General features: G+C 39.2%; 1 protein-coding gene across 1 annotated transcript in view; it reads right to left on the reverse strand.

Annotated features, from left to right (window-relative positions):
* Positions 1–27,176, reverse strand: part of NEK1 (NIMA related kinase 1) — an 827,448-nt gene that overhangs the window by 687,096 nt on the left and 113,176 nt on the right. Inside the window, exons 11-13 of the mRNA XM_053700237.1 lie at positions 8,817–8,873; positions 8,502–8,567; positions 7,298–7,345 (exon numbers count right to left, since the gene is read on the reverse strand). Of these exons, the coding sequence (XP_053556212.1) occupies positions 7,298–7,345; positions 8,502–8,567; positions 8,817–8,873 (171 nt within the window). The remainder of the gene's footprint in view (positions 1–7,297; positions 7,346–8,501; positions 8,568–8,816; positions 8,874–27,176) is intronic.

Consider the following 27,176-nt stretch of genomic DNA (forward strand, 5'->3'; position numbering starts at 1 on the left):
ATGTTGGTTGTCAGAGAGATACGTGAAGAAGTCATTAACCATTAAATCATTCCCATTGAAAATGAACACCAGGTCGTCAATATAGCGACCATAATGAATAATGTGTTCTTTGAAGGGATTACCATCGCCAAAGACACGGGACAGCTCCCACCAACCTAAAAATAGGTTGGCATAAGTGGGTGCAAATTTTGCTCCCATGGCTGTCCCCTGTCTTTGGCGATAATAATCCCCCTCAAATAGGAAAAAATTATGAGTCAATAGGAATTCAATTGACCTTAAAATGAACTCCCTGAGTCCAGTGTCATAATCCGTATATGTCTCAAGACATGACTGTATGGCCATGATGCCCTTTTCATGAGGGATCGAGGTATAAAGAGATATAACATCAATGGTCACAATGCAATAATTGTCCTGCCATTTCACTTGTTCTATCTGTCTGATAAAATCAGTGGTATCTCTAATATAGCTCTTGAGGCCCAGTACAATGGGTTGTAGTAGGGTATCTATCATCGCACTTAATGGCTCGTTTAATGAACCGATACCTGCCACTATGGGGCGTCCAGGAGGTGAAGTCAGGCTCTTATGAACCTTTGGGAGGCAGTGAAAGATTGGTGCAACAGGATGTTCAACTAATAGATCAGAGCTTTCCAAACTTTTCATGTTGGTGACACACTGTTTAGACCTAAATCATTTCGCGACACAGTAATTAATTCAGTTGTACTAGCAAAAAGGAGGTTAAACTAACTTGTTTTAAGAGATACGGACACATACATAAATGATATAATAAGTAAATGTATTTACAAGTAACAGTAAGTATGTGCAAGAATTAAAAAAAAGTTTAATAACAACAATAGCTACTTACTATTTTAATGGGATGTATGAGGTTGATGGGATGAACACAGATTCTGAATATTTGGTGAAATATTAGATAAAGACACTCACATTTCATCATCAAGCATTTTTAAGCTTCCACTTCCTATCCATATATCAAGAGCAGGAGCAGCAATGCACTACTGGGAGCTAGCTTCAATAAAACCCCACTGTGACTTCTGACTTAAGCTCAGCGTTTAAGCTGCCACCCTCAGAGCTCTGTGAGTCCGATTGACTACTGTCTGCGCTGCAAACACACTACTGTCCCACTCACTGACTACACATGCAGTCACAAGCCAATTAAGGAGACTTCAGGTGCAGTCAGGAGCCAATGTCCCGCCAAAGCCGCCAATGGGAATAGTTTCAGTTCCCACTGAGCTGCGCCAATTGGTTAAGATGATCGGTGACCCACTAGGTATCAATCACGTGTCAACCATGTGATATGCGTAGCAGGCAGGCAGAAAGTCGGAAACCAAAAAAATAAAATGTAAAAAAAATTTGTGCTGAAGCAGGGACACACCTACACACTGCTGCCGACACACTAGTGTGTCCCGACACACAGTTTGGAAAGCACTGTAATAGATAATCAAAATTCATTTTTGTTATTGCACCAATCATCACCAATCATCACTGCCCAGTCCAAAAGGTCATGAAGAGTTCTCCTATACTTGAATGTGGGATTAATAGGAAGCTTTTTAAGAAAACTAAAATATCCAGGGATAAAGATGATTATGACAAAGGGAATGTATATAGATGGATCCATACAGGGGGTAAGAAGAAACAGAGAGCTACTAGTAACTATAAGCCAGACAAAAAGAGAGTAAGGTTTAATGAAACAGACACTGAGTACGATTATGATTCATCTGATTTTGAAGGGGTTGTTGATGGAGTAAATCCAAGCAATACTTTTGTCTTACAGTCTACTGTAGATAGGGAGAATGCAGATACTATTTCCTCCCAGGTCTCAAAAAACATGAAAGGCATCTTGCAGACAAAAGCAAAAGAAAAAAACGTAGGACTAGACGGGGAAGAAAGCATAGGAAGGGGCAGGGGTTACCAGGGGGTACAGCAACAGGGGAGGATGCACCGCTACCCAAGGAGACAAAGACAGTCTCAGAACAGGAAATATGTTTAACCTCTAAAAATGTCATTAATTTATCATCTGTGAAACTTACCGATAACCAGATAAAAGTGCTATCATTGGGGCTGGGTTTTGCTCCTAGCTCACATTTCGATTTATTCCAAACCATTGTGGATATTAATAAATTTGTAAGATCTTTGACGTTAAAGAAATATTTTTTTGAAACATTAAGTAGTAGCAATGTTTTGGATGAATCTGAATGTTTGGATCAGACTATCAAAGAAACAAATGATAATGTAATATTGTCTTTTGCTGATTTATGTGCTGAAATAGATTTGAACTATTTAGAGAGGGAAGCAGGTGAGAATGTTCAAAATGTAAAAAGCAGTGACATTCCGCTGACAAGATTCAAAAGTAAATCAGAGTTCTATCCTTCACACATTAGGAGTAATAGCATAGAGGTATTTCACAAAACAGTTGAAAAAGAGTTGATTGAACTTCATAAGAAAAACACAGACATGAGGGGTTTATTTAAACATGACAATATGAGCAAACAAGAAAGGATTGCTATGAAACAATTGAAGAGTAATTCGTCAATTGTAATACGCAATTCAGATAAGGGAGGGAATGTAGTCGTCCTTGATAGGACAGACTACATAAAAGAGGTGCATAGACAGTTGCAAGACGAGGAAGTGTATGAAAAACTTCCTATTAATCCCACATTCAAGTATAGGAGAATTCTTCATGACCTTTTGGACTGGGCAGTGATGATTGGTGCAATAACAAAAATGAATTTTGATTATCTATTAGTTGAACATCCTGTTGCACCAATCTTTCACTGCCTCCCAAAGGTTCATAAGAGCCTGACTTCACCTCCTGGACGCCCCATAGTGGTAGGTATCGGTTCATTAAACGAGCCATTAAGTGCAATGATAGATACCCTACTACAACCCATTGTACTGGGCCTCAAGAGCTATATTAGAGATACCACTGATTTTATCAGACAGATAGAACAAGTGAAATGGCAGGACAATTATTGCATTGTGACCATTGATGTTATATCTCTTTATACCTCGATCCCTCATGAAAAGGGCATCATGGCCATACAGTCATGTCTTGAGACATATACGGATTATGACACTGGACTCAGGGAGTTCATTTTAAGGTCAATTGAATTCCTATTGACTCATAATTTTTTCCTATTTGAGGGGGATTATTATCGCCAAAGACAGGGGACAGCCATGGGAGCAAAATTTGCACCCACTTATGCCAACCTATTTTTAGGTTGGTGGGAGCTGTCCCGTGTCTTTGGCGATGGTAATCCCTTCAAAGAACACATTATTCATTATGGTCGCTATATTGACGACCTGGTGTTCATTTTCAATGGGAATGATTTAATGGTTAATGACTTCTTCACGTATCTCTCTGACAACCAACATAATCTACGTTTTACCATGAATATGAGTAGAACAGAGATGCCTTTCCTTGATGTTCTTATTAAACCAAACACAAATGAATGTTGTGTAGAAGTAGAACTATATAGGAAAGAGAGTGCAGGTAATACTCTGCTAATGGCTAAATCCAGTCACCCAAGACATGTAATAAAGGCAATCCCCAAGGGCCAATATATGAGGACGAAGAGAAATTGCAGCACGGAAAGTGCATACGAGGTGCATTCTGAGAGAACCACTGAGCGGTTCTTGGAAAGGGGATATAAAATCGATGACTTGAAGGAAGCAAAGACAAAAGTGGATGATATGACAAGGCAAGATCTGATTACATATAAGACTCAGAAAAAGGCTAATTACCAGCAGAAACCAGTATTCATTACGGCCTATAGCAAAGAATATGACAATATTTGCCAAATAATTAAGAAATCCCTCCCCATACTCAGGGTAGATGATACCATGAATAAGATAGTGGAAGGGGGATGTAAATTTGTAACTAGGAAATCTAGGACTCTGGCGAATATTCTTTCTCCGTCTATGCTCCCCACAGTTGCCAGTGAAAACTGGTTAAGTCTGAAGAAAGGTTTCTTCCACTGTGGCAGCAGAAGGTGCATTTCATGCACCCATGCCACGCTGGGGGATACGTTTACATCTACTGATAATGAAAAATCCTTTCATATAAAGGAATACATTAATTGTAATACATCTTACGTGATTTATCTACTCACGTGCAAACAGTGCAATATTAAATATGTTGGCCAGACGACCAGACCCCTCAAAACAAGGTTCCTGGAACATCTGAGATCCATCAGTGATGAGGACTCGGATACTCCAGTTGCCTTACATTTTAAGTCTGAACATAATGGCAACAGTAAATTACTATGCTTTCAGGGTATTGAGCACGTGAAAAGACCACCTAGAGGAGGCAATAGATTAAAACTCCTAAGTCAAAGGGAGGTCTATTGGATTTTCCAACTGAATACGAGGGTCCCTAAAGGGTTAAACTCAGATTGGGACATTAAACTCTATGTGGACTGAATTCATTTAACATTTGGAGAAGAGGGTATCATTTAATAATAATTACTTTTGGTGAAATATAATTGTGGAGCATTTATTATTGAAACCTAGGCTTCACCTTGATTATTATAAATTTCAATTGAAAAACTATGACCCTTTATTATTGTTAAATATAATGATTTCGTCTTATAATGGGCCATATCTATTCAGATAATAACAATTACTTTTGGTGAAATATAATTGTGGAATATTAATTACTGAAACCTAGGTTTCATTTTGATTACTACAAATCTCATATGAAAAATTATGACCCTTTATTATTGCTAAATATAATAACCTTATCTTATAATGGGCCACATCTGTTTAGATACTAGGTAACTTTTTTGGAGGTTTATTAAATATGTTCTACACATGTTGATCATTTATGGCTTTTTGGGTGATTCAAAGAGAATGATGATTTCTAAACATTAATTGAAGTAAGCCAATTGATCCATAGAATGTAATACATATGAGTGTCTCTCTGCATATTCTGTTTTCACATAGGCTTACCCTTTATTCATTGTTTGTAATGAACTCAAATGAATGTATATGTTACCCTCCATTTTCTTACTTTAATCTGACTTACCTTTAAACACCTGTGTTAGGGGAGTGGTTACTGCCTTTATCAAGGGAGTGTTTTCAGGTTTAGTCAGAGGTCACTGAAGAAGTGAGAACTACGAAACGCGTTTGACCTGTAATTTGTGCTGGCGTGTATGCCTTTTTATGTGCTATCTATCCAATAAAAGAAGCTTTTTATCATAGCTCATTGGTGCCGGTTCGTTTTTTGGCATTTCACCCTGACCGATCCATTTGAGTGCAAGGATTCTGGCTACTCCTTACCTTGTTGATTTCTCAGGGAATCCGGTGAAATTTCCCTGTACTATCCGTTTGCACCTGTTGAACCGGAACCTTCCTTCCCGGCATTAGCTCCCGTGGGGAGCGCTGAAGAGGAGACACAGAGCAGAGCGGTGCTGCTGAGACAGCAGTGAAGACAGCGCGGCACGCTGGGTGAGTGCACACACATTTCTGACAGAAGCGTTTACCAAAGGAATTCATAACATTTAAATAAATACTTTTTTGCTGTCACTCCTTCTGCGTGGTCTTGATCTAAGTCTCTTCTGACAGCCCCCTTATCACATGACTTTTTAGTTATTATCTATTGACTTGCATTTTAGCCAATTAGTGCAGTGTCATCCACAACATCAGGAGAGAGCACAATCTTATATTTATAGCCCACATGAACTAGCAGTCTCCTGTTGTGAAAAGCAAATAAAAAAAGCATGTGATAAGAGGCTGTCTGTCGCGGCTTCGAAAAAGGCAGAAATTTAGAGGTTTAAATGTTATAAAGTATATTAATATAACAATGGTGGTTGTGCAAGGTTGGGAAATGGGTAGAAAACAGAATTTATGCTTACCTGATAAATTACTTTCTCTTGGGGTGTATCCAGTCCACGGATTCATCCTTTACTTGTGGGATATTCTCATTCCCTACAGGAAGTGGCAAAGAGAGCACACAGCAGAGCTGTCCATATAGCTCCCCCTCTAGCTCCACCCCCCAGTCATTCGACCAAAGGTTAGGAAGAAAAAGGAGAAACCATAGGGTGCAGTGGTGACTGTAGTTTAAACAAAAAATTTTAACCTCACTTAAAAGCCAGGGCGGGCCGTGGACTGGATACACCGCAAGAGAAAGTAATTTATCAGGTAAGCATAAATTCTGTTTTCTCTTGCAAGGTGTATCCAGTCCACGGATTCATCCTTTACTTGTGGGATACCAATACCTAAGCTTTAGGACAAGGATGAAGGGAGGGAACAAGACAGGTACCTTAAATGGAAGGCACCACTGCTTGCAAAACCTTTCTCCCAAAAATAGCCTCCGAAGAAGCAAAAGTATCGAATTTGTAAAATTTGGCAAAAGTATGCAGTGAAGACCAAGTCGCTGCCTTACAAATCTGTTCAACAGAAGCCTCATTTTTGAAATCCCATGTGGAAGCCACTGCTCTGGTAGAATGAGCAGTAATTCTTTCAGGAGGCTGCTGGCCAGCAGTCTCATAGGCCAAACGGATGATGCTTTTCAGCCAAAAGGAAAGAGAGGTAGCAGTCGCTTTCTGACCTCTCCTCTTACCAGAATAGATAACAAACAAGGAAGATGTTTGCCTGAAATCCTTAGTTGCTTGTAAATAGAACTTTAAAGCACGAACTACATCAAGATTGTGTAAAAGACGTTCCTTCTTCGAAGATGGATTAGGACAGAGAGAAGGAACAACTATTTCCTTGTTAATATTCTTGTTAGAAACAACTTTAGGAAGAAAACCAGGCTTGGTACGCAAAACTACCTTATCTGCGTGGAACACCAGGTAAGGTGAATCACACAGTAAGGCAGATAATTCTGAAACTCTTCGAGCAGAAGAGATATCTAACACCACATTCACTTTACCCTCCCGTAGAGAGACCCTAGTGCTTAGAGCCGGCAAAGAGAATGACTGGGGGGTGGAGCTAGAGGGGGAGCTATATGGACAGCTCTGCTGTGTGCTCTCTTTGCCACTTCCTGTAGGGAATGAGAATATCCCACAAGTAAAGGATGAATCCGTGGACTGGATACACCTTGCAAGAGAAAAGGCATTATCTTTCTTTTTAAACAATAACAATTTTGGTGTTGACTGTCCCTTTAAAAGCAAAATGGAGAATTGCAGTATTTGGTTAAATGCACAGGATATTGTAGCCTAAGCTAAGTGAAGATCTCTTCTGATTCAAATGCCAGCTAAGGTTAAACCCTATTATGCCACAATTACGACTTGGGAATCAAAAATGACAAAAGAAAAAAGTTAGAGGAAACCAAACATACCTTCTCTTTTTCCATTCGTTTCATCTGCTCAGCATTTAGTAAATTAATCTGAAATAGCAGAGCACAATTACATATAAAAAAGAAAAACCCATCAATTTGATCCACATCTACAACAAATCAGTTTAGTAAAATATTTGAGTGTCAAATTATGACTGTTTCTCCCATCCACTTTATACTTTAAAATTACAAAATTGTTATAAATTACTGCACTACTAACATCAGCTGTTTTCTCCTCTTTAGACTGTACACTCTATAGAGCAAGAATTTATATTTTATACATATATTAAACATAGGCTTATTGTAGCAATGAGTGAAAATGTATTAAAATAAAGCTAAATCTTTTTGTACTTAAAGGACATAAAACATATTTTAATTAAATGGATTTTCTATAGTGGTGCAATAAATGAACATACCTGACAGGTATAAAGGTTTTCCTTGTAGAGCAACACCTTGTTTTATGTAATTATTTTTCAATGACTAAACTCTACGCACCACAAGTCTTATTTGGAGGAGCCAAGCCAGACTTGTTACTGTTATAGACTAGACTAGACACAGCCGTTATGATGGTAAAAACATTTTATCTTACCTTTTCACTTCTGCTAAGACCAGTTAGGGACAGGTGTGTGTCAAGGTTAGGAGTGTGATGTCTGCAGTGTGCACTTCCAATTCTCAGAATTGGAAAACTAACAATTTAGGGCCAGATTACGAGTTAGGCATAAAATATCGCTTACACAAGGGCGATATTTGAGCTCCACTCAGTAATACCAGCATTCGCATTGCACGGAAGCTTTGCGCTTCCATAGACTCCAATGGGAGCCTCGTTCTGCAGAGATATGTATATTTGTATTAATAACTACACTACACTGTATTTTGGGGGCAACTGGGGCACATTTCGAAAATTAGAGATCTGATGTCTAGTTAATTTCCGGAGAACTAATTGCAACCACTTGTAGGTTGCTGGTTATTTATAGCACACCCATAAACGTGCAAATTTTCCCGTTTACAGACGTGCAATAAATTAGCGCTCCACTTGTAATCTAGCCCTTAGTAAAAATACAAGAAAAGAGGGTAAAATAAATAATACAGTATGTTTCAATGATTTTCTACTACGCACAATTCAACATTATATATTACAACCTCAAAGCGTTTTATGTATCTTTAACTTAAAAATGCTATATGACATATTAGCACCATATGCTATTACCTGCTCCCGCTGTCTTTTCTCCTTCTCAAGTAGTCGAATATCAACTCTTTTTTTCTTACCGATGTCCTATAAAAAGGAAAGTCCTGTTACTAGTCATATCCCCACAAGTCCATGTTCTGCTACAAGAGGAGGTTAGTGAATTTACCACCAGCAATAGAAAAACTGTTAGTGGGAAATAGCGGGAAGAACCGAGGAGGAAAGGTTTTAAAGGATTTGTGCTGACCCACATTTTGAACCCTCGGTGCTAGAAGGACTAAAGAAGAAAGAACTAACTAATTTATGGACTTTGAAAGTAAGGGCAGGGCAGTATTATACCTCAAACATTTTCCTCCTTTCTTCAGGAATCCCTTTCTTCAAAAGAACTGCTGGGGCCTGGACAAAAATTTAAACTACAAATTAGATGATGCTATTTCATTTTTTTATACAAACATTTAATTTCCAAATAGATAATGGTTCAACCGAGTGAAAAACATAATTTATGTAAGAATTTACCTGATAAATTCATTTCTTTCATATTGGCAAGAGTCCATGAGCTAGTGACGTATGGGATATACAATCTTACCAGGAGGGGCAAAGTTTCCCAAACCTCAAAATACCTATAAATACACCCCTCACCCCACTCACAATTCAGTTTAAAGAAAAGCCAAGAAGTGGGGTGATAAAGAAAGGAGCAAAAGCATAAACAAAGGAATTGGAATAATTGTGCTTTATACAAAAAAATCATAACCACCATAAAAAAGGGTGGGTCTCATGGACTCTTGCCAATATGAAAGAAATGAATTTATCAGGTAAGTTCTTACATAAATTATGTTTTCTTTCATCTAATTGGCAAGAGTCCATGAGCTAGTGACGTATGGAATAGCAAATACCCAAGATGTGGAACTCCACGCAAGAGTCACTAGAGAGGGAGGGATACAAATAAAGACAGCCAATTCCGCTGAAAAAATTAATCCACAACCCAAATCAATCTTTAAAATGAAAAAAACTGAAATTATAAGCAGAAGAATCAAACTGAAACAACTGCCTGAAGAACTTTTCTACCAAAAACTGCTTCTGAAGAAGAAAAAACATCAAAATGGTAGAATTTAGTAAATGTATGCAAATAAGACCAAGATGCTGCTTTGCAAATCTGATCAACAGAAGCTTCATTCTTAAAAGCCCAGGAAGTGGAAACTGACCTAGTAGAATGAGCTGTAATCCTCTGAGGCTGGGATTTACCCGACTCTAAATAAGCATGAAGAATCAAAAAGCTTTAACCAAAATTGCAAAGAAATGGCAGAAGCCTTCTGACCTTTCCTAGAACCAGAAAAGATAACAAATAGACTAGAAGTCTTCCTGAAATCTTTAGTAGCTTCAACATAATATTTCAAAGCTCTTACCACATCCAAAGAATGAAAAAGATCTCTCCAGAGAAATCTTAGGAAGGGACAACAATTTCTCTACTAATGTTGATGGAATTCACAACTTTAGGAAAAAAATGTAAATGAAGTCCGCAAAACCACCTTATCCTGATGAAAAATCAGAAAAGGAGACTCGCAAGAAAGAGCAGATAATTCAGAAACTCTTCTAGCAGAAGAGATGGCATAAAGGAACAACACTTTCCAAGAAAGCAATTTAATGTCCAGAGAATGCATAGGCTCAAACGGAGGAGCCTGTAAAGCCTTCAAAACCAAATTAAGACTCCAGGAAGGAGAGATTGATCTAATGACAGGCTTGATACGAACCAAAGCCTGTACAAAACAATGAATATCAGGGAGTTTAGCAATTTTTCTGTGGACTAGGACAGAAAGAGCAGAAGTTTGTCCTTTCAAGGAACTTGCAGACACACCCCTATCTAAACCATCCTGAAGAAACTGAAAAATTCTAGGAATTCTAAAAGAATGCCAAGAGAATTTATGAGAAGAGCACCATGAAATGTAAGTCTTCCAAACTCGATAATAGATCTTTCTAGAAACAGATTTACGAGCCTGCAACATAGTATTAATCACGGAGTCAGAGAAACCTCTATGACTAAGCACTAAGCATTCAATTTCCATACCTTGAGATATAAGGTCTGGCCTTAATGGAAGTGGCCAAGGTTGGCAACTGGACATCAGAACAAGATTTACATACCAAAACCTGTGCGGCCATGCTGGAGTCACCAGCAGCACAAACAATTGCTCCATGATGATTTTTAAAATCACTCTTGGAAGAAGAACTAGAGGCGAAAAAAATATAGGCAGGTTGAAAACTCCAAGGAAGTGTCAATGTATCCACTGTTTCTGTCTGAGGATCCCTGGATCTAGATAGGTACCTGGGAAGTTTTTTGTTTAGATGAGATGCCATCAGATCTATTTCTGGAAGCCCCTACATCTGAACAATTTGAAAAAACACATCTGGGTGAAGAGACCACTCTCCTGGATGTAAGGTCTGACGACTGAGATAATCCGTTTCCCAATTGTCTATACCGGAGATATGGACCGCAGAAAATAGACAGGAGCTGGATTCCGCCCAAGCAAGTATCCGAGATACTTCTTTCATAGCCTGAGGACTGTGAGTCCCACCCTGATGATTGACATACGCCACAGTTGTGACATTGTCTGTCTGAAAACCAATAAACGGCTCTCTCTTCAATAGAAGCCAAAACTGAAAAGCTCTAAGAATCGCACAGAGTTCAAAAATATTGATTGGTAATCTCGCCTCTTGAGATTTCCAAACCCCTTATGCTGTCAGAGATCCCCAGACAGCTTCCAAACCTAAAAGACTTACATCTGTTGTGATCACGGTCCAGGTTGGATGAACCAAAGAGACCCGTAGAACTATACAATGGTGATCTAACCACCAAGTCAGAGATAGTTGAATATTGAGATTCAAGGATATTAAATGTGATATCCTAGAATAATTCCTGCACCATAAATTCAGCATAAAAAACTAGAGAGGTCTCATATGAAAATGGAGCAAAGGGAAACGAGTCTGATGCTGTAGTCATGAGACCTAAAACTTCCATGCAAATAGCTACTGAAGGAAATAATAGAGACTGAAGGTTCCAACAAGCTGAACCCAATAAAAATTGTCTCTTGTCTGTTAGAGACAAAGACATTGACACAATCTATCTGGAAACCTAAAAAAGGTGACCCTTGTCTGAGGAATCAAGGAACTTTCTTGATAAAATGAACCTCCAACCGTGTCTTTGAAGGAACAACAGACGTTGAATCATATGAGATTCTGCAGAACGAAAAGACTGAGCAAGTACCAAGATATCGTCCAAAAAAGGAAACGAGAACCTTTGAAAAGATTCCTAGAGCTGTCGCTAGGCCAGAAAGGAAAAGCAACAAATTGGTAATGCTTGTCTAAAAAAAGAGAGTCTCAGAAAATGAAAATAATCTGAATGAAACAGAATATGAAGATATGCATCCTGTAAGTCTATTGTAGGCAAATAATGCCCTTGCTGAACAAAGGCAGAATAGACCTTAAAATCACCATTCTGAAAGATGGTACTCTTACAAAAGATTTTCTTTCTTTGAATAGTTCTGAATAAAACCCCAGACCCCGTTCCTGAAACGGAACTGGTATGAATACCCCAGATAACTCCAGGTCTGAAACATACTTCAGGAAAGCATGAGCCTTTACTGAGATTGCTGGAATATGTGAGAGAGAAAAAGACTTCTCACAGGCGGACCTACTCCACATCCTATTCAGTACCCCTGAGAAACAATATTCTGAAACTAAGGAGTTTGGACCGAATTGAACCAAACAACTTTAGAAAAAAATCTTAACCTGCCCCCTACCAGCTAAGCTGAAATAAGGGCCGCACCTGAATGCAAATTTGGGGGCTGGCTTTTATCTCTTAAATGAATGAATTCATTCCATTTTGAAGAAAGCTTCCAATTAGAAACATATTACTTGGGGAAGAACAGGTTTCTGTTCTTTATTAAGAACAAAAATGGTTATAAGCTTAAGATTTACCCTTAGAACTTAATCTTGAGGCAAAAAAACTCCCTTCCACACAGTAACAGTTGAAAGTATTGAATCCAACTGTGAACCAAATAATTTATTACCTTAGAAGGAAAGAAAATAGAAATCTGGATTTAGAAATCAAATCAGCATTCCAAAATTTAAGCTACAAAGTTCTTCTAGCTAAAATAGCTAAAGACATATATTTAACCTCAATTTTGATAATATCAAAAAAATGGCACCAGAAATGAAATTATTAGCATGTTGAATCAAGTTAACAATGCTAAAAGAATCATAATCCGATACTTGTTGCGCTAAAGTTTCCAACCAAAAAAGAGGAAACATCTGCAACATAAGCCAAAGAAATTGCAGGCCTAAGAAAAGGACCTGAAAATAAATATTTTTTTCTTAGATAAGATACATATTTCCCATCTAAAAAATCTTTAAAATAAATACTATTTTCCATAGGAATAGTAGTACGTTAGCAAGAGTAGAGATAACCTCAATAACTTGGATATCTTTCCCAAAACTCCAAACTAACTGGAGGATACAATTTTTAAAACCTTAAAGAAGGAATAAAAGAAATACCAGGCCTATTCCATTCCCTAGTATTAGGAACTGGAAAAAAACCTCTGAAGCAACCACAGGAGGTTAATAAACAGAATCTAAATGTTAACTAGCCTTAAAATCAAAAAGGACTAGTCTCCTCAAAATCCAATATAATCAACACTTTTTCAACAAAGAACGAATGTACTCCATTAAAATAAAAAAGTAGATTTGTTAGTGTCAATATCTGAGGAAGGATCTTCTGAATCAGATAAATCCTCATCAGAGAAGGATAATAAAGTATGTTGTCGGTCATTTGAAAATGTATCAACTAAATGAGAAGTTTAAAAAAAGACCTTTACATTTTATTAGAAGGCGGAATGGCAGACAAAGCCTTCAGAATAGAATCAGAAAGATATTCTTATAAATTCCCAAGTATATCTTGTACATTAGATGTTAAAAGAATAGCAATAGACAATGCATTAATACTGATGAAAATTTTATCTGCATGTAAAAGTTTATCATGATAACTTATAACAAACCACAGCTAAAGATAAAATTCATAACATTAAAATGAACTTAGCTTTGCTAGGACTGATATCAGTCAGCAGGAATCCAACAGTGTTTTCTGATACAGGAACAGTTTTGGAGACATCTGCAAATGTAATAGAAAAAAACAACATATAAAGCAAAATATCAATTTCCTTATATGACAGTTTCAGGAATGGGAAAGAAATGCAAACAAAATAGACTTCTGGAAACCAGAAGCAAAAAGAAATGAAGTCTTAAATAATGTCAAAAAGTTTGGCGCCAAGTATGACGCCCACAACTGACAAAATATTTTTTGGAGCCAAAAACGTCTGCAACAAACACGAGCATCATAGATGATGCAACCTCGTGAAAAAAACTCGGCACCAACTAAGACGCCGGAAATGATGATTTTACGTCAACAAATGTAATTCTCGCACCAAAAAAGTCTCGCGCCAAGAATGACGCAATAAATTATAGCATTTTGCGCTCTCGCGAGCCTAATACAGCCCGCAATTTAGAAAAAAAGAGTCAATTTTGAAAAACTTCAGGTAAGAAAAAAAGAAGTTTTTTGTTTTTTTTAAAATGCATTTCCCAAATATGAAACTGACAGTCTGCAAAAAGGAAATATACTGATAAACCTGAATTATGGCAAATATAAGTAAAAACATATATTTAGAACTTTAAACATAAAGTGCCAAACCATAGCTTAAGAGTGTCTTAAATAAAAGAAACATACTTACCAAAAGACACTCATCTACATAAAGCAGATAGCCAAACCAGTACTGAAACGAGAATCAGCAGAGGTAATGTTATATAAGAGTATATCATCGATCTGAAAAGGGAGGTAGGAGATGAAGCTCTACGACCGATAACAGAGAACCTATGAAATAGATCCCCGTTAGGATGACCATTGTATTCAATAGGTAATACTCCCTTCACATCCCTCTGACATTCACTGTACTCTGAGAGGAATCAGGCTTCAAAATGCTGAGAAGCGCTTGTCAACGTAGAAATCTAGCACAAACTTACTTCACAACCTCCATAGGAGGCAAAGTTTGTAAAACTGAATTGTGGGTGTGTTGAGGGGTGTATTTATAAGCATTTTGAGGTTTGGGAAACTTTGCCCATCCTGGTAGGATTGTATATCCCATACGTCACTAGCTCATGGACTCTTGCCAATTACATGAAAGAAATATGCAATGTACAAATTAAGGAACTACACAAGCTGTATAGTTACACAAACAGCATATGAATTTATTCTTAGTGTTGTCATATTGTCTTAGAGATTGCAGGTCAATTTCTGGTCCTGATCTTGTTAGCTCTGTAAAACAAAAGCTTCCTTTCTGCAATCCTGTAACAACAATGTCTCGGATTACATAGTCACAACCTAGCTGTCATGGTTCCCACCGCTCCATGCAGACAGCCAGGCATGGTCCCCCCTTTGGGGGCAAGCGAGAGAATTGAACCTGGGTCCTCTCTTATCCTAGGCTTGTTCTCTTGCCTCTAAGCCACGGCTGCTTCTCTCTATTTGTGTGTGTATGTAAGCCTTTCATTGCCTTTCCTTATCATGTCTGCAGCACTGGGGCTGGACTCTGGATATTGCTTTGCCTGGATCACCTGTGCTCATTTACAACCTTTAAGTCAAGCTTACCTGGGACTTCCTACCAATTATCAGCTCATTATCTGGCTATATAACCCTGCCTTTTCCTGGGCTCAGTGTCAGTTCTTTGTTTCATGTTTCTAGTCTAGGTGTCTTTGTTCCTGAATCCCCAAGACTGACCCTGGCTCTGCTCATCGTTTACCTGCACCTCTGGCTTCCTTTGAACTCTGCAATACCTTGACTACTCTCTTGGATTTACCCTTGTTTGTACAGCATACTCGGATCCTTGGTTTTTGCACATAGCCCCAGTGCATTCATTCACAGCCCAAGTGGTTTTCTTACCTGATCACTTTGGGCTGTGATACCTGTAAGGGTGAGCACATATCTCTGCTACAACCCAGGTAAGACCTTAACACTAGCCACACAAGCACCTCCATGTACACATCTCATGGCTTTTAAACAAGAATTACACAACACATCAGTAGCTTTAGCACCGCTAGTAATAAATGTAATAGGGATGATAGTATTCTCTAAGATAAATAATATGAGCATCCTATAGATTTTAATAATCTCAAATGACAAATCCTTTATTCCAAATAAGATGTTTGTTTTTTTTAGCATTCTTCACTGAAGTGGAAGAGTCTGAATCTAGCTTCCAGTGTTCATTTGAAATTGTTTTCTTTAGAATGTTTAGGTCTTGAATAGAACAAAAATATGTGGGGGGGTTCTGCCTGTTCCTGCTTTTCCAGCCCCTTTAGTGGGTGTCCAGGCCTAACCTCATCAACACTGCTAAACTGGGAGCTTCTAAGTATGTTTTAAAAGGTATTATACAAGATTTTTTGGGGTTTATGTAGTTTAGCAAAGGTACAGTAATATTCTTAATAACTAATCTGTAATGTAAAAGGTGAGACATCATTGTAAGCTATGTGCATAGACATCATATTGACTAATGACTAATATTTAATCCATGGATGAAGCTGTTTTGATATAAAAATTATTTGACCATTTGTAAATGACTGGAGATGGGTGACACAAACCCCCTTACTGATTAAGATATACTTCTAACACACCTGATGTATGAGAGTTCAAAGCAGACATTTGTTTAGATAGTGAAGATGGGGATCTTCAAAGGAATTGCATTTAAAGACTTCCTGCCATTGGGCAATGTGTAATAAAATTACCTAGATCAGGATGCCCCCTGTGGACCGCAGACCTAAAGTCTGAAGTGTAGCAGAATCTTCAGGATGGACAGCAAATGTAAATACTTACTATCTAAGTGTTAATTACTCCATACTGAGTTTCAATATACAAACCCCCAGACTGTATGTGTTAAAGGTAACAAAAAGGAGACATATTTTCATCTTGTGGAAGAGTTTGAAGATTTAAAGTTTAAACAAATTGTCTATATAGTTTTAATATAAGTTAACATACTGAATACAAATAAAAATATATATGTGGGTTCTGAGGGACATATCTCATGTCTCACACATGTTGCACCATATTGAATAAGTGTCTGCTATATTAAATAAATAACTGTATTGGAGATATTTAAAAGATTGACACATGATATTTAGGATGTATAAAAGGTCCTATATTCTGAAATGGACAATGCCTGGTTGTTTGTGCTATGAATTGTATCGTATAGTTTTATGCACTCAATATTAAAATGATATCCACAGATATGCAATGAATTCCAATTAGAAGGAATAAAATCAGAATATGAAATTAAAAATAATTAAACTGCCTGAAATATTAATAATTAACATGGTACTAGAATTATTAAAATCCTTTCAAGTCCTCTAATAGAAATATGACTCTTAAGACATTATCAGTAGGAAATAAATATTATATAATATATACTAAGATTTAATATTGTGCCCAGGTCGAATATTTAAATATATATATATATATATATATATATATATATATATATATATATATATATATATATATATATATATATATATATATATATATATATATATATATATATATATATAAAGAATACATACTAGATTTAATAATTATACCCATGCTTAGTCTTAAAATATACGTGCTCAGTTAAATTAAATATATATTGACCAAACGTTTTATTAATACTAGGAAATAATAAGTATATTGAATATACATTTATAAAAATATATAAGGAAATATATTTTCCTGTAGCTGAATAATTTACTAAATTTACTAAATGGAACTACGTTCCAAATCGCTGCTGTCCCCCCGGTGTTCAATATGAGAATTGCAGCCAAAAAGATACTTGATTAAGAAGAATTAAAGGGACACTGTACCCAAAAAAATTTTTAAGCAACTTTCTAATTTACTCCTATTATCAATTTTTCTTTGTTCTCGTGCTATCATTATTTGAAAAAGAAGGCATCTATGCTATTTTTTTTGGTTTCAGTACTCTGGACAGCACTTTTTTTATTGGTGGATGAATTTATCCACCAATCAGCAAGGACAACCCAGGTTGTTCACCAAAAATGGGCCGGCATCTAAACTTACATTCTTGCATTTCAAAAAAAGATACCAAGAGAAAGAAGAAAATTTGATAATAGGAGTAAATTAGAAAGTTGCTTAAAATTTCATGCTCAATCTGAATCACGAAAGAAAATTTTTGGGTACAGTGTCCCTTTAAGTAAACAGATCTGCAAAAATTACCATAGCCAATGAGAGCTAAGGGTGTAATCAAATATTTCTATTTGATCATTCTAAATTGAAGGAGGAGCTATGTCATAGAATAGAATATAGCCCACACTACGCAAGAAAGAGGGACAGACTCACTGTGCTAAGAACAGAATCACTTTGTTACCCAGAGACTCACACACTATTTTGGGCCTACGTTTGGATAAGTCTCTGGACCCTGCTGGAACCCTCTCTTAAAGGGACAGTCTACACCAGAATTTTTATTGTTTTAAAAGATAGATAATCCCTTTATTACCCATTCCCCAGCTTTGCATAACCAACACAGTTATAATAATATACTTTTAACCTCTGTGATTATCTTGTATCTAAGCCTCTGCAAACTGCCCCTTTATTTCAGTTCTTTTGACAGACTTGCAGTCTAGCCAATCAGTGCCTGCTCCCAGATAACTTCACGTGCACGAGCACAGTGTTATCTATATGAAATACGTGAACTAACACCCTCTAGTGGTGAAAAACTGTTCAAATGCATTCTGAAAAGAGGTGGCCTTCAAGGTCTAAGAAATTAGCATATGAACCTCCTAGGTTAAGCTTTCAACTAAGAATACTAAGAGAACAAAGCAAAATTGGTGATAAAAGTAAATTGGAAAATTGTTTAAAATGACATGCTCTATCTGAATCATGAAAGTTTATTTTGGCCTAGACTGTCCCTTTAAGGAAAGAGATATAGCTCTGTGACCTGTTGCAAAATAGTGGAATTCTTTCAAGTAGGACGATAGAAATATCTAGAATATTGAACTCACAAATTGGTTTACTGGTAACGTATCAGAGATTGTTTTAAATATTTTCAACTGACTTTGGCTAAATATTCTTTATAGCATAGTACAGCTGCAGCTGAAATTAAAAGTGTATTTTGTATTTATAATTTCACATTGCATAGTTCAGGATTTTCCAGATAATATAGTAATTTTAGCATTATTTAACTTACCATTGTGGAAAAGAGAGATTATGCATTTTATATTTGTAAATTGATTTGGAGCTACTGTAAAATCTCTTAGGAATTGTATTATTGCGAGCTAGACCGTTGGATATATTTTCCTGAAAATTTAATTAGATTTGTGAGAGTTAAACTAAGAATTTACTGTGAGATTTGGATATTACATTGTTAAATAAGCTATATATTATAGCGTTGTGAAGGCCTGCTGCCCCGTAGCACTGCACGCAGCTGGTAATCACAGGTAGACCGAAGATCCCTTCAAACAGACAGTCTAAACACAAGCTCGTGTGTTGCGGTTCCATAAAACTTACTCCATGAGGATCACCTGTTCAAACTTGGCATAGGAGGGCTACAGAGGTGGAGTAACAAAACACAGAAAGGGGTATGTGAAGGGGCCTACGCCAGCAAGCGCTGAACATCGGAGGGGGTAAATACGGGGAAGAACCACTAAGCCCACAGAATAACGGGCATAACCTACATATACTGGCGCTGAGCCCAAGGTTCCACCTATCAGGCCTGCTAGAGCAGTTGAATAGAGGCATACCCTGGTATGACCAGCAAAAGATCGCAAAGGCCGATAAAAGGCTCACAACCAACAGCAATGGATAACTACCTATTACCACCGGACTCAACCCCTAACACCCCTAAAGAGCAACAAGAGGGGAGAATACAGACAACCACGGAGCAGGGGCCTTGCACAGACTCAGTGCAAAATAATTATGTCACCAAAGAGGACATTAAACACCTTTCCTCAAAAGAGGATATCAGAGAGGCAACGACGGATGTCAAACAAATGTTCATCGAGCTAAAAAAACATAACCGCTGTAGACCACAGAGTTGCCCAGGTCGAAGAAAAAACAAAATTTATGCTTACCTGATAAATTTATTTCTCTTGTGGTGTATCCAGTCCACGAATTCATCCATTACTTGTGGGATATTCTCCTTCCCAACAGGAAGCTGCAAGAGGATCACCTACAGCAGAGCTGTCTATAGAGCTCCTCCCCTAACTGCCACCTCCCAGTCATTCGACCGAAGACAAGCAAGAGAAAGGAGAAACTATAGGGTGCAGTGGTGACTGTAGTTTAAAAATTAAAAAACACCTGCCTTAAAATGACAGGGCGGGCCGTGGACTGGATACACCACAAGAGAAATAAATTTATCAGGTAAGCATAAATTGTGTTTTCTCTTGTAAGGTGTATCCAGTCCACAGATTCATCCATTACTTGTGGGATACCAATACCAAAGCTATAGGACACGCATGAAGGGAGGGACAAGGCAGGCGCTTAAACGGAAGGCACCACTGCCTGTAAGACCTTTCTCCCAAAAATAGCCTCCGAAGAAGCAAAAGTATCAAATTTGTAGAATTTAGAAAAAGTATGAAGCGAAGACCAAGTCGCCGCCTTAAAAATCTGTTCAACAGAAGCCTCATTTTTAAAGGCCCATGGGGAAGCCACCACTCTAGTGGAATGAGCAGTAATTCTTACAGGAGGCTGCTGGCCAGCAGTCTCATAAGCTAAGCGGATTATACCTCTTAACCAAAAAGAAAGAGAAGTTGCTGAAGCCTTTAGGCCTTTCCTCTGTCCAGAGTAGACAACAAACAATGCAGATGTTTGACGAAAATCTTTAGTAGCTTGTAAATAAAACTTTAAAGCACGAACCACGTCAAGATTGTGTAATAGACGTTCCTTCTTTGAAGAAGGATTAGGACACAGTGACGGAACAATCTCTTGATTGATATTCTTATTGGATACCACCTTAGGAAGAAACCCAGGTTTGGTACGCAAAACTACCTTATCTGCATGGAAGATCAGATAAGGGGAATCACACTGCAAGGCAGATAACTCTGAAACTCTTCGAGCCGAAGAGATAGCTACCAAGAACAGAACTTTCCAAGATAAAAGCTTGATATCTATGGAATGCAGAGGTTCAAACGGAACCCCTTGAAGAACTTTAAGAACTAAATTTAAACTCCATGGCGGAGCAACAGGTTTAAACACAGGCTTGATTCTAACTAAAGCCTGACAAAACGCCTGAACGTCTGGAACATCCGCCAGACGCTTGTGCAAAAGAATAGGTATCAATGACCGACTCGGAAAAACCACGTTTTGACAAAATCAAGCGTTCAATCTCCAAGCAGTCAGATGCAGAGAAATTAGATTTGGATGTTTGAAGGGACCTTGAAGTAGAAGGTCCTGCCTCAGCGGCAGAGTCCAAGGTGGAAAGGATGACATGTCCACCAGATCTGCGTACCAAGTCCTGCGTGGCCACGCAGGAGCTATCAAAATCAACAAAGCTCTCTCCTGCTTGATCTTGGCAATCAGACGAGGGAGCAGAGGAAACGGTGGAAACACATAAGCCAGGTTGAAAGTCCAAGGCGCTGCTAGAGCATCTATCAGCGCTGCCTTGGGATCCCTGGACCTGAACCAGTAACAAGGAAGCTTGGCGTTCTGCCGAGACGCCATGAGATCCAGTTCTGGTTTGCCCCAAAGTTGAATCAACTGTGCAAACACCTCCGGATGGAGTTCCCACTCCCCCGGATGAAAAGTCTGCCGACTTAGAAAATCTGCCTCCCAGTTCTCTACTCCTGGGATATGAATAGCTGATAGATGGCAAGAGTGAACCTCTGCCCATAGAATTATTTTTGAAACCTCCAACATTGCTAGGGAACTACTTGTTCCCCCTTGATGGTTGATGTAAGCTACAGTCGTGAGGTTGTCTGACTGAAATCTGATGAACCTGACAGCAGCTAGCTGAGGCCAAGCCTGAAGAGCATTGAATATCGCTATTAGTTCCAGAATGTTTATCGGAAGGAGTGTCTCCTCCTGAGTCCACAAGCCCTGAGCCTTCAGGGAGTTCCAGACTGCACTAGAAGGCTGGCATCTGTCGTTACTATTGTCCAATCTGGCCTGCGGAAGGTCATACCCTTGGACAGATGGACCCGAGATAACCACCAGAGAAGAGAATCCCTGGTCTCTTGATCCAGATTTAGTAGAGGGGACAAATCTGTGTAATCCCCATTCCACTGACTGAGCATGCAGAGTTGCAGCGGTCTGAGATGTAGGCGGGCAAACGGCACTATGTCCATTGCCGCTACCATTAAGCCGATTACTTCCATACACTGAGCCACTGAAGGGCGAGAAGTAGAATAAAGAACACGGCAGGAATTTAGAAGTTTTGACAACCTGGCCTCTGTCAGGTAAATCTTCATTTCTACAGAATATATCAGAGTTCCTAGGAAGGAAACTCTTGTGAGAGGGGATAGAGAACTTTTTTTCTTCGGTCACTTTCCACCCATGCGACCTCAGAAATGCCAGAACAATGTTCATGTGAGACCTGGCAACTTGAAAAGTCGACGCCTGTATCAGAATGTCGTCTGAGTAAGGGGCTACTGCTATAGCCCGCGGCCTTAGGACCGCTAGAAGGGACCCTAGAACCTTTGTAAAGATTCTTGGTGCCGTGGCCAACCCGAAGGGAAAAGCCACAAACTGGTAGTGCCTGTATTGACCCTCCTGGATCATAGGAAGGATGGTTTGAATAGTCTCCATCTTGAAGGATGGGACTGAGAAATTGGTTTAAGATCTTGAGATCTAAGATTGGTCTGAATGTTCCCTCTTTCTTGGGAACAACAAACAGATTTGAATAAAAGCCCTGTCCCTGTTCCTCCTGTGGAACTGGGTGGATCACTCCCATAACTAGGAGGTCTTGAACACAATGTAAGAATGCTTCTCTCTTTATCTGGTTTGCAGATAAAAGTGAGAGATGAAATCTCCCTTTTGGGGGAGAGGTTTTGAATTCCAGAAGATAACCCTTGGACACAATTTCCAATGCCCAGGGATCCTGGACATCTCTTGCCCAAGCCTGGGCGAAGAGAGAGAGTCTGCCCCCTACTAGATCCATTTCCGGATCGGGGGCTCCTCCTTCATGCTGTCTTAGAGGCAGCAGCAGGCTTCATGGCCTGTTTCCCCTTGTTCCAAGCCTGGTTAGGTCTCTAGACCGGCTTAGACTGGGCAAAAGTTCCCTCTTGTTGTGTTAGAGGAAGTTGAAGCTGCGCCACTCTTGAAGTTTCGAAAAGGCCGAAAACTAGACTGTTTGGTCCTTAATTTGTTGGACCTGTCTTGAGGAAGGGCGTGACCTTTTCCTCCAGTGATGTCAGAAATGATCTCCTTCAGTCCAGGCCCGAATAGGATCTGTCCTTTGAAGAGAATGTTGAGAAGTTTAGACTTTGAAGTCACGTCAGCTGACCAGGATTTAAGCCATAGCGCCCTACGCGCCTGAATAGCAAAACCTGAATTTTTAGCCGTTAGCTTGGTTAAATGAACAACATCGTCAGAAAAAAATGAATTGGCTAGCTTAAGGGCCCTAAGCTTGTCAATAATATCTTCGAACGGGGTTTCAACCTGTAGAGCCTCCTCTAGGGCCTCAAACCAAAAAGCCGCGGCAGCAGTGACTGGGGCAATGCATGCAAGAGGCTGGAGAATAAAACCTTGTTGAATAAAAAATTTCTTAAGGTAACCCTCTAATTTTTTATCCATTGGATCTAGAAAAGCACAACTGTCCTCGACAGGGATAGTGGTACGCTTAGCTAGAGTAGAAACTGCTCCCTCCACCTTAGGGACCGTCTGCCATAAGTCCTGTGTAGCGGCGTCTATAGGAAACATCTTTTTAAAAACAGGAGGGGGAGAGAACGGTACACCTGGTCTATCTCATTCCTTAGTAATAATTTCAGAAAACCTTTTAGGGATTGGAAAAACATCAGTGTAAGTAGGTACTGCATAGTATTTATCCAATCTACATAATTTCTCTGGGACTACAATAGTGTCACAGTCGTCCAGAGTTGCTTAAACCTCCCTGAGCAATACGCGGAGGTGTTCAAGCTTAAATTTAAATGTAGACATATCAGAATCAGATTGAAGTATCTTCCCTGAATCAGAAAAATCACCCAAAGATTGAAGCTCCCCTGCTTCAGCTTCATTATGTTGTGAGGGTGTATCAGAGATAGCTACTAAAGCGTCAGAGAGCTCTGTATTTATTCTAGTCCCAGAGCTGTCTTGCTTTCCTTGCAATCCTGGCAGTTTAGATAATACCTCTGTAAGGGTATGATTCATAACTGCCGCCATGTCTTGCAAGGTATATGCAATGGGCGCGCTAGATGTACTTGGCGTCCCCTGAGCGGGATTTATAGGATCTGACACGTGGGGAGAGTTAGACGGCATAACTTCCTCCTTGTCAATTTCTTCTGGTGATAATTTTTTTAAAGCCAGAATATGGTCTTTGTAATCTATAGTAAAATCAGTGCATTTGGTACACATTCTGAGAGGGGGTTCCACAATGGCTTCTAAACATAATAAACAATGAGTTTCCTCTATGTCAGACATGTTTAAACAGACTAGTAATGAGACCAGCAAGCTTGGAAAACACTTTAATAACTGTGAACAAATAAAAACGGTACTGTGCCTTTAAGAGAAAAAAACAATCACAGAAACTGCTAAAACAGTGAAAAAAGCAGTAAATCTTTTTTACAGTGTGTATAATAGGCTGAAAGAGCATTGCACCCACTTGCAAATGGATGATTAACCCCTTAGTTTCAAAACCGGATCAAAAAAACGATATAAACGTTTTTAAACAGTCAGAACAAACTCTAGCTCTACTGTGGCCCCACCTGCCCATACGACGACTTTGGAAGGCACAAAAACCCCTTAGAGAGGTCCTATATGTTCAGGTGACTCCTTCAGGGAAGCTGGATGTCTCAAGCTGCAAAAACTAATGGAAAATAGGCCCCTCCCAACCTGTACTCACAGTGAGAGGGCCTTAAAAACTATCCCTAGGCAAAATCTAGTCAGCCATGTGGAAAAACTGGGCCCCAGAATAAAGTTTTATCACCAATATGAAATAAACGTTTATACACCTCAAGCAAACGTTATATCTATTCAGTAATGTGAGTAAATAATAAAAATATTACCCTTTACAGCAGCATGATACCAGTCGTTATTAAATCACTAATCAGGCTTACCTTAAATAAATCCGGTATTGTCAGCATTTTCTAGCTTCTCATTTCTCTAGAAAAAACATAATTTATGCTTATCTGATAAATTTATTTCTCTTGTAGTGTGTTCAGTCCACGGGTCATCCATTACTTATGGGATATATTCTCCTTCCCAACAGGAAGTTGCAAGAGGATCACCCAAGCAGATCTGCTATATAGCTCCTCCCCTCACATGTCATATCCAGTCATTCGACCGAAACAAGACGAGAAAGGAGAAACTATAAGGTGCAGTGGTGACTGGAGTTATAATTTTAAATTTAGAACCTGCCTTAAAAAGACAGGGCGGGCCGTGGACTGAACACACTACAAGAGAAATAAATTTATCAGGTAAGCATAAATTATGTTTTCTCTTGTTAAGTGTGTTCAGTCCACGGGTCATCCATTACTTATGGGATACCAATACCAAAGCTAAGTACACGGATGATGGGAGGGACAAGGCAGGAACATTAAACAGAAGGAACCACTGCCTGTAGAACCTTTCTCCCAAAACCAGCCTCCGAAGAAGCGAAAGTGTCAAATTTGTAAAATTTGGAAAAAGTATGAAGTGAAGACCAAGTTGCAGCCTTGCAAATCTGTTCAACAGAGGCCTCATTCTTAAAGGCCCAGGTGGAAGCCACAGCTCTGGTGGAATGAGCTGTAATTCTTTCAGGAGGCTGCTGTCCAGCAGTCTCATAGGCTAAACGTATTATGCTACGAAGCCAAAAAGAGAGAGAGGTAGCCGAAGCCTTTTGACCTCTCCTCTGTCCAGAGTAAATGACAAACAGAGAAGAAGTTTGTCTAAAATCTTTAGTTGCCTGTAAGTAGAACTTCAGAGCACGGACCACGTCTAGATTATGCAAAAGACGTTCCTTCTTTGAAGAAGGATTAGGACATAATGATGGAACAACAATCTCTTGATTGATATTCCTGTTAGAAACAACCTTAGGTAAAAACCCAGGTTTAGTACGCAGAACTACCTTGTCTGAATGAAAGATCAGATAAGGAGAATCACAATGTAAGGCAGATAACTCAGAGACTCTTCGAGCCGAGGAAATAGCCATCAAAAACAAAACTTTCCAAGATAAAAGCTTAATATCAATGGAATGAAGGGGTTCAAACGGAACACCCTGAAGAACTTTAAGAACCAAGTTTAAGCTCCACGGAGGAGCAACAGCTTTAAACACAGGCTTAATTCTAGCCAAAGCCTGGCAAAAGGCCTGGACGTCTGGATTCTCTGCCAGACGTTTGTGTAAAAGAATAGACAGAGCTGAAATCTGTCCCTTTAGCAAACTAGCGGACAAACCCTTTTCTAAACCCTCTTGTAGAAAAGCCAATATCCTAGGAATCCTAACTTTACTCCATGAGTAACTCTTGGATTCGCACCAATATAAATATTTACGCCATATCTTATGGTAAATTTTTCTGGTCACAGGTTTCCGAGCCTGTATTAATGTATCAATAACCGAATCCGAAAACCCCCGCTTAGATAGAATCAAGCGTTCAATTTCCAGGCAGTCAGCCTCAGAGAAATTAGGTTTGGATGGTTGAAAGGACCCTGAATTAGAAGGTCCTGCCTCAGAGGAAGAGACCATGGTGGACAGGACGACATGTCCACTAGGTCTGCATACCAGGTCCTGCGTGGCCACGCAGGCGCTATCAGAATTACCGATGCCCTCTCCTGTTTGACCCTGGCAATCAGTCGAGGTAGCAACGGAAATGGTGGAAACACATAAGCTATGTTGAAAACCCAAGGGGCTGCTAATGCATCTACCAGCACCGCTCCCGGGTCCCTGGACCTGGATCCGTAACAAGGAAGCTTCGCGTTCTGGCGAGATGCCATGAGATCCAGATCCGGTTTGCCCCAACGATGAATCAGTTGAGCAAATACCTCCGGGTGAAGTTCCCACTCTCCCGGATGAAAAGTCTGGCGACTTAGGAAATCCGCCTCCCAGTTCTCTACGCCTGGGATGTAAATTGCTGACAGGTGGCAAGAGTGAGATTCTGCCCAGCGAATTATCTTCAAGACTTCCCCCTTGATGATTGATGTAAGCCACAGTCGTGATATTGTCTGACTGAAATCTGATGAACCTCAGTCTTGCTAACTGAGGCCAAGCTAGAAGAGCATTGAATATTGCTCTTAATTCTAGAATGTTTATTGGAAGGAGTTTCTCCTCCTGAGTCCACGAATCCTGAGCCTTCAGGGAATTCCAGACTGCTCCCCAGCCTAGAAGGCTGGCATCCGTTGTTACAATCGTCCAATCTGGTCTGCGAAAGGTCATTCCTTTGGACAGATGAACCGGTGACAACCACCAGAGAAGAGAATCTCTGGTCTCCTGGTCCAGATTTAGCAAAGGGGACAGATCTGAGTAATCTCCGTTCCATTGACTGAGCATGCATAGTTGC

The sequence above is a fragment of the Bombina bombina genome, chromosome 2, assembly GCF_027579735.1.
Source record: "Bombina bombina isolate aBomBom1 chromosome 2, aBomBom1.pri, whole genome shotgun sequence".
NCBI classification, from domain to species: Eukaryota; Metazoa; Chordata; class Amphibia; order Anura; family Bombinatoridae; genus Bombina; species Bombina bombina.